Source organism: Lactuca sativa, chromosome 4 (assembly GCF_002870075.4).
Source record: "Lactuca sativa cultivar Salinas chromosome 4, Lsat_Salinas_v11, whole genome shotgun sequence".
Lineage (NCBI taxonomy): Eukaryota > Viridiplantae > Streptophyta > Magnoliopsida > Asterales > Asteraceae > Lactuca > Lactuca sativa.
In genome coordinates, this window is record NC_056626.2 from 97,660,796 (window position 1) to 97,668,059 (window position 7,264).

Below are 7,264 nucleotides of genomic sequence, written 5' to 3' on the forward strand. Positions count from 1 at the left end.
ACAACCAAACTTGGCTCTGATACCATCAAAACAAACTCAACACACAAATCTGCACAACATCAACAATTCTTATTTATTAAGAACCAGTTGGGTTTTAAGATGCTTACATAGAAGCCTTACTACAAAATACTCTCAACACTCAATAACAAAGAATCTGAACTACATATCTTTTCTATCTACTCTTGAACAACAAAAGAACTCTACATGAAAAGATTACAGACGAGTTAATCCCAAACTGGACAAACTTTAGACTAAGAACACTGAGAGAGAAGACGATGAGAGGAGTGTCTGAGATTTCGTATCTTATGACCAATAACACACACACTTAGACTTTTATACTTCGGGTAAGAAATTCGGTTCGGAACGAATTATATCCATCCAAATCATATCGAGTTAAACCCGTGTGTTTCCATAGAATTCTCTGATGTGAGCCGCAATCCAGAAGATTTCTCTAATGTTCAGATTAAGTCCTCCTGCATAAATATCTAACAATCCAAGAACAAACTAACAAAACAAAATATACAAAATACATCCAAATAAAGAAAAACATTATAAACATAAAATAAGGATATTTAATGTAGAGTCCAATGATATGTTTGACTGTTACATTTAACATTCTCAATAGTGTTGTAGCTACTTTAACATTTTCTTTCTTTAACAAATATAATGAATAATGATCAAGTTTAAAAAAATTCACTCTAATACAAATTACTACAAATATTTAGGGGCTGGTACTGTAATTAACGAAACAACATATCCTTTTATGTAAATTTAAATAATATATAATGGTGACAATAATGTAATCATGAGCTCCCGTGAAAGTATTTTACCAGATTCTAGACAGGGCTCAGCCTTGGCCATGGATTCAAGCTCCGCCCATGAAGGTGAGCTGACCCACCCCATCTTGTCAAATCACCGGAGCTCACCGGTGGTTCAGCTGTCGCCGGGGGAAGCAGTGAGCTCGGAGCTGGAGGAGATACTATCTGACACGAGTTTAAGTTTTTTCCGGCGACACCAGAAGGCTATGGCTATCGAACTGTACAGTTTATTCCGGCTAGCAGGTCCGGCGATCATAGTTTACTTGCTGAACAACGTGACGTCGATGTCCACCCAAATCTTCTGCGGCCACCTTGGTAACCTTCAGCTGGCGGCGGCGTCCCTCGGCAACAATGGCGTCCAACTTTTTGCCTATGGTGTTATGGTAACAATTGCTTTTAGTAATTAATATTCCTTTTAAAATTTATTGTGGCCACAAATATCCGAAAAGGAACACCCGATTTTGAAAATTTTAAGAATCTCATTCTATATATTTTTTCATAATAATGAGAATGGGTTTTCATAATAATACTTATTTGTTTTTTCAATAATATTTTTTTTGTAAAAAAATAATCATTCGTTTTTCAAAAAAAAAAAAAAAAAAAAAAGTTTTGTTTGTACTTCGTATCCAACATGGTCTCAAAGACTAAAAACTGCCTGCAAAAACAAAAATAAAAATCCAGGGATAGATCGGTCCGGACCATGTGTTCTGAATCTAATGTACAACTTGAAACCGGGTTCAAACAAAAAAAATCAATGTTCTACATATTTGTCTTTTTGGGATTTAAAAAGGAAAAGTTAATAGTTTTTTTTTTGTTTTTTCAGAAAAGAACATTAAAAGTGTTATTTTATTACAAATAATTAAATTAAATTATTGTTAGTGTTTTTAAATATTGGATGATTTTAAGTTATTTAATTATATTTTCATACTTTTCTTCATTTTATATTTTCCTAAGAAGGGGAAGAAATTGGTATACAAGTTTATGGAAAATTTAGGACCTTTAGGTGATGGAAAAGTAAACATGTCAATAACAATGATGCCCTTGGAAGGTTATAAACTATCTATAGTTCTTAGATGTAATATGATCTATAGCAAAACAATTTAGAATTCTCTTTCAACATCTGCATATTTTATGTTCTTATTTTCAAGTGTTATATCTTATAACATGAATTCATAAATGCTTTTCAATATATGTAAATATTCTTAAAACAACTAAAACAATAATAGATTTTTTTGAAACCATAATAATAGTTTATAAAATAATGTTTTAAAAACCGGTCAAACTAGGAACTGGGAACGAGAGCGATTCAATAACGACTGATTTTTAGTTAATTTTTAGATAAGATTGAACTGGACAGTTTTTTAAAAACCGGGATAAATCGGTGTGACAGAATCAGTAAAAAATCGTTTGAACTGATTTATTTGACTTGTATAGTTTGACTTCACTTAGACCGTTAAAAAAACCTATTTCCAAAGCAAAATAAACAAATTTCAGAGTGTATATAGTTTGAAGACTGACGGATGTCACCGTCAGATGCTGGAAGCCGGTCACCAAACTGATTCAACTAAAAAATTGATTTTTAAAAGATTGTTATAAACCGACTTCTTGATATGGAAACGGAGATATAGCTTATTGATAAAATTAACTTTTCTATATCTTATGAAATACAAAGTATATCTAACAAAAGTTAGTTGATGTCTTCTTCTTGTTTTCATGGACATTAACTTCAACGTGCTTAAATTATAACATTGTTTCTTTATTTTCTTAGTACGAGATTACATTTTATAAAATCTATCCAATTATAGCCTAAAAAAATACCTATATTTATCATATTGGTATAAGTATAATCAGATACATTTAAAAATAATATAATATAATATAATAAACAAATAAAAGTATAATAATACTAAAAGCATATTGCTAAAGCAAACAACACTATATTTTTTCAAAAATTCTGTTTAATTATCAATTTTTAATAAGTTAAAAAAAACCATCAATTTTTGATAAAATATTTAAGTATGGTCACTCTTACATATTAGAATTAGTTTTAATTACAAAAAAGCATTATATTGTTTCAAAAAATTTGGTTTGGTGACGGTTTTATTTATTATTATTATTTTTTTTAACATAAATGCAGATCATAGTGGTTGTCGTAGAGGTTTTTCTAAAAAAACAAATACTTTTTTAATGCAAATAGAAAGTGTTTTTTTTAGCACAAATAAAAATTTAACGGTTTAACTAGAAAAAATGATAAAATATAATGGTCTTTTGGTCATTATTAAGGAATATATTTAATTTCTTTTTGTATTTATTTTGTGTAGCTTGGAATGGGAAGTGCAGTGGAGACACTCTGCGGACAAGCATACGGAGCCCAACAATTCGAAATGCTCGGCATTTACCTCCAAAGATCCACCATCCTTTTAATGGCGACAGCCATTCCCCTCATGTTTCTCTACATCTTCTCCAAATCCCTCCTCCTCTTAATCGGCCAATCCAAAGAAATCGCCGCCGCAGCCTCCCTCTTCATCTACGGCCTCATCCCCCAAATCTTCGCCTACGCCGCCAATTTCCCAATCCAAAAATTCCTCCAAGCCCAGAGCATCGTCAACCCTAGCGCCTACATCGCCGCAGCAATGCTCGTCGTTCACGTTATCTTCACCTATGTCGCACTGTACATATGGGGTTGGGGGTTACTCGGCGCCTCCCTGATTTTGAGTTTTTCATGGTGGGCGATTGTGGTGGCGCAATTTGTGTATATCGTGAAGAGTGATCGGACTAAGGAGACGTGGACTGGGTTCAGTGCGCAGGCGTTTTCGGGACTTTGGGCGTTTCTGAAGCTGTCGACGGCGTCGGCGGTGATGTTGTGTCTGGAGACGTGGTATTTTCAGATTCTGATTTTGATCGCCGGTTTGCTTCCGAATCCGGAAATTGCATTGGATTCATTGGCTGTTTGTGGAACGATTCTTGGATGGGTTTTGATGATTTCAATCGGGTTTAATGCTGCTGCAAGGTATGATTGTGTATGATTATGATTCAAAGTTTCAAACTTCAAGTTATACATTGATATATATGGACCGGGTTGGACCGCCGGTTGGCCCAAAAAGTAAGGAGGATTTGAATCATTGGACCGATGCTGTGAGTGTTTGTTTAGTTAATTTAGAGTAAATTACAACAATGGTCCCTATGGTTTAGGGAAATTTGCGTGTTTGGTGTTTGGTCCATAACTTATTTTTTTAATTTGGAAGGTCTTTACTGTTTGTTTTTGTTACGTGTTTGGTCATTGTCTTACCTAAAATATGTATATATATATGACAGTGTGAGAGTTAGCAATGAATTAGGTGCAGGACATCCAAAATCAGCAGCATTTGCTGTTGTAGTGGTAACAGTAAGCTCTTTTGTGGTGGCCTTGATATGCGCTATCATTCTCTTAGCTACACGACACGTTATTAGTTATGCTTTTACCGAAGGAGAAACTGTCGCGAATGCCGTCTCCGAACTTACTCCTCTCCTTGCGGTTTCCATCCTCCTCAATGGCATTCAACCCGTCCTTTCAGGTAACTTGAACAGACTGTACTGTGTTTGACTGTGACTGATATTAATTTTTATACCACCAAAAAGGTGGAACAAGATGGGACACAGACTCACTTGATATCTTTGTGGAAAAGATATGAATGTCTTTTTTCAGTCTGATAATAAAAAAATAGTTCTAGAAAGTTTGTCTAGTCAGGTGTAGTATCGTCTTGTAACAAATACAGTGTAAATGACAAATTAAAGTGAAAATGAATATATATATATATATATATATATATATATATATATATATATATATATATATATATATATATATATATATATATATATATATATATATATATATATATATATATATATATATATATATAGGGGTTGCGGTTGGATGTGGATGGCAAGCATTTGTAGCATATGTGAATGTTGGATGCTATTATGTGGTTGGAGTTCCACTTGGTGTTTTGTTGGCATTCAAGTTTAACTTTGGTGCTAAGGTATATACAAAAAATTGTTATTCATATAAGAGTAAATATCAATGATTTGGATGATGTGTTTATATATATATATATATATATATATATATATATATATATATATATATATATATATATATATATATATATATATATATATATATATATATATATATATATATATATATATATATATATATATATATATATATATATAAAATGTAGGGAATATGGTCGGGCCTAGTGGGGGGCATGACGATGCAAACAACTATTTTACTATGGGTTACTTTTCGAACGGATTGGAATAAAGAGGTGAAATCTTTAATAATATAAAAGTTATTTTCTTTGTTTATTGTGAATATTGTAACTGTGTTTATAAAATTTACAGGTGGACCAAGCAAGAAATAGAGTGAATCAATGGCAACATACGAAAGAGGAACCTTTGCTAAATAATTAAGAGTTTTTTCGTTTTTATTTTTACTCTTATTATTATTTGTAACATAGTATTGAACTTTTTTTCATACGGGTCACCTAATAGGTGATCAAGGTTATACATATGCGGAATATATAAGTTTTAATAAACATAAAACATTACATTTTTCCATATTAAACCTTTATTTTATTTTTTTCTGAAAAAAAAACCTTGTATTTTTTATTTTACCCGAAAACCCCTTACATTTAACAAGTTCTTTTGGAAAAAAATAATATTAAAAAGGCCAAAACAAAATAACAATAAATAAAATCTTTTTCAAAGGAAAAAAATAGGAAATTAAGGTTTAATCAGAAAACCCATTATATAAAATGGATATTAACCCAATATATAACAATACCTCTTTGTTTTCGATTTTGACGACAAACTTATATATATATATATATATATATATATATATATATATATATATATATATATATATATATATATATATATATATATATATATATATAGAGAGAGAGAGAGAGAGAGAGAGAGAGAGGTTATTTTATTTTCACTATCTATTATGTGCATGTATGACTGATTCTGGATCAATCATTTTAGTTATTTTAAAAAAGTAATTAATGCATATTACATGTTGAAGATATAATAGGTATTAATTATATCTTCAGCATTTAATATGCATTAATTACTTTCTTAAAATAACTAAAATGATTGGTCCAAAATCAATCATACGGACACACAATAGATAGTGAAAACATTTGAACCTAACTAGGTTCAGGTTCATTTGAGGCCATTCTAATTTTGAGACCGTGAGACCAAATCTAAAAATAATTTTAAAATGCAAAATAAATGAAAAAATCCAAAAATTCTTTTTTTAAATATTATTTTCGGAACTTGAATTAACTAAAAAAAATAAAAAAAATAAAAAAAATCCTGTTTTTTTTTTTTTTTTTTTAAATAAGTGAAATATTCTAAATAGAATATTACACTGACATATTCTAAAAAATAATTTTAAAATGCAAAATAAATAGAAAAATCTAAAAATTCTTTTTTTAAATATTATTTTCGGAACTTGAATTAACTAAAAAAAATTAAACAAAATAAAAAAAATCCCAATTTTTTTGAAAAATACGTGAAATATTCTAAATAGAATATTATATTGTACATATTCTAAAAATAATTTTAAAATGCAAAATAAATGGAAAAATCAAAAAATTCTTTTTTTTTCAATATTATTTTCGGAACTTGAATTAACTAAAAAAAATAAAAAAATGCGTCTCACGGTCTCATAAAATTAGGCCGTCTCACATGAACCTAACCCTATATATATATATATATATATATATATATATATATATATATATATATATATATATATAGAGAGAGAGAGAGAGAGAGAGAGCGAGAGAGAGAGAGAGAGAGCATTAAACAAGGCATCACATGTTAATAAGAATATTGTCATGTCCTGAATAGCATGTAACAATAAGTTTAGTTTCTTATTTTGTAACATAAATAATTAGTTACCAAAAATGGCAACTAAATGATACTTGACCTTTATGTATACAAAAACATAAATGAATCAAATATCAACAATTCCTTTTAATTACTTTAAGAATCAGTTGGTTTACATAGACTTACACAATAAACCTTACTACAATAACACTACTCAAAGAATTATGAATACGAACACAGTAAAAACAAAAGTAGAATTACAGACTCAAGAACTTGAAGATGTAACCCTAAAAACCGTAAACATAGTTGAGAGAATGATAGAATATTTGAGAGAACAAAAATGAAAAATGAGCTAAACTTCTCTTGTTTTCCCTTCAATCTTCAATAAATATGATGGGTTCAAGTCCGGTACAAACCCGAACCAAACCTGATGAATCCGACCCAGTTAGGATATGTGTGTCAAACAACTTCGACAACAAATAAAATACAAACATATATTTAATCTTTATATTGTTTACTATATTGACCGGTGAATATATACTATTTTTAATACCCCC

At 29.9% G+C, this 7,264-nt stretch overlaps 1 protein-coding gene across 2 annotated transcripts; it reads left to right on the forward strand.

Moving 5' to 3' along the window:
* The first annotated feature begins 795 nt into the window (after positions 1–795).
* LOC111920128 (protein DETOXIFICATION 40) lies at positions 796–5,423 on the forward strand. 2 transcript variants are annotated; one of them, XM_052770382.1, is made up of 6 exons: positions 796–1,201; positions 3,140–3,828; positions 4,134–4,372; positions 4,722–4,840; positions 5,045–5,131; positions 5,208–5,423. In XM_052770382.1, exons 1-6 carry the CDS (start codon positions 806–808, stop codon positions 5,274–5,276), a joined length of 1,599 nt encoding a protein of 532 aa, XP_052626342.1. In that variant the 5' UTR covers positions 796–805; the 3' UTR covers positions 5,277–5,423. The 2 variants fall into 2 exon arrangements, with proteins under 2 accessions (XP_052626342.1, XP_023771474.1); XM_023915706.3 differs by lacking the exon at positions 4,722–4,840.
* The last annotated feature ends 1,841 nt before the right edge of the window (positions 5,424–7,264 follow it).